General features: G+C 46.7%; 1 protein-coding gene across 1 annotated transcript in view; it reads right to left on the bottom strand.

The window, feature by feature from the left end:
* Positions 1-359, bottom strand: part of EMH_0076970 (uncharacterized protein) — a gene marked incomplete at both ends in the record, with an annotated part of 1,716 nt that extends 1,357 nt beyond the window's left edge. Inside the window, one exon of the mRNA XM_013499789.1 lies at positions 245-359. Within this exon, the coding sequence (XP_013355243.1) occupies positions 245-359 (115 nt within the window). The remainder of the gene's footprint in view (positions 1-244) is intronic.
* Between the last annotated feature and the right edge of the window lie 211 nt (positions 360-570).

Raw genomic sequence — 570 nt, 5'->3', positions numbered from 1 at the left:
GCACTGAAGGGCACAACATGTTTCACACTGCGCATATTAAATATCACTCTTAGATCTGTTACAACGTGGACGGTCATGTACCCAAGTAGTTTGTGCTGCAGAAACAACAATTAACTATGAGCGGACCCACCAGGCATCGCTAACGAAAGAAACGACGACCCCTAAACCCCCCACAATAATTATATTCCACTCAAATGCACACAGTGAGATAATAGCAGGGATAAACCGCGATCTGCCCACTCACCGAGGTAATAATCGCGGTCAGCGTTTGTCTGCGTCTTGAGAGAATCCCACTTGAAGTCCTCCCACCCCCCGCGTACTCCCTCCCGGGGAGGGCTTTGTTTGATGTAGACAGCCATTATATATAGACTGTTATTGTTATATACTTATTTATTTAGCTATTCGCTAGAATTTGCGCCGAGTTCCTAGTGCGCTGTCACGCGCGCGCAGTGAAGCCGCTGCGGTAGCCAACGCTGGATGCTCATCCTCGGAAGAAGCAACAGGTTTCGGCCAAATCTGTACAAATAAAAATAAATAGAACACAATAATATACTAACATCTTGGCCGCAG

Source organism: Eimeria mitis, genomic scaffold, assembly GCF_000499745.2.
Source record: "Eimeria mitis Houghton genomic scaffold, Emh_scaff4676, whole genome shotgun sequence".
Classification (NCBI taxonomy): Eukaryota; Apicomplexa; class Conoidasida; order Eucoccidiorida; family Eimeriidae; genus Eimeria; species Eimeria mitis.
Note: the sequence above shows the minus strand (reverse complement) of the source record. Positions and strands in the feature narration are given on the sequence as shown.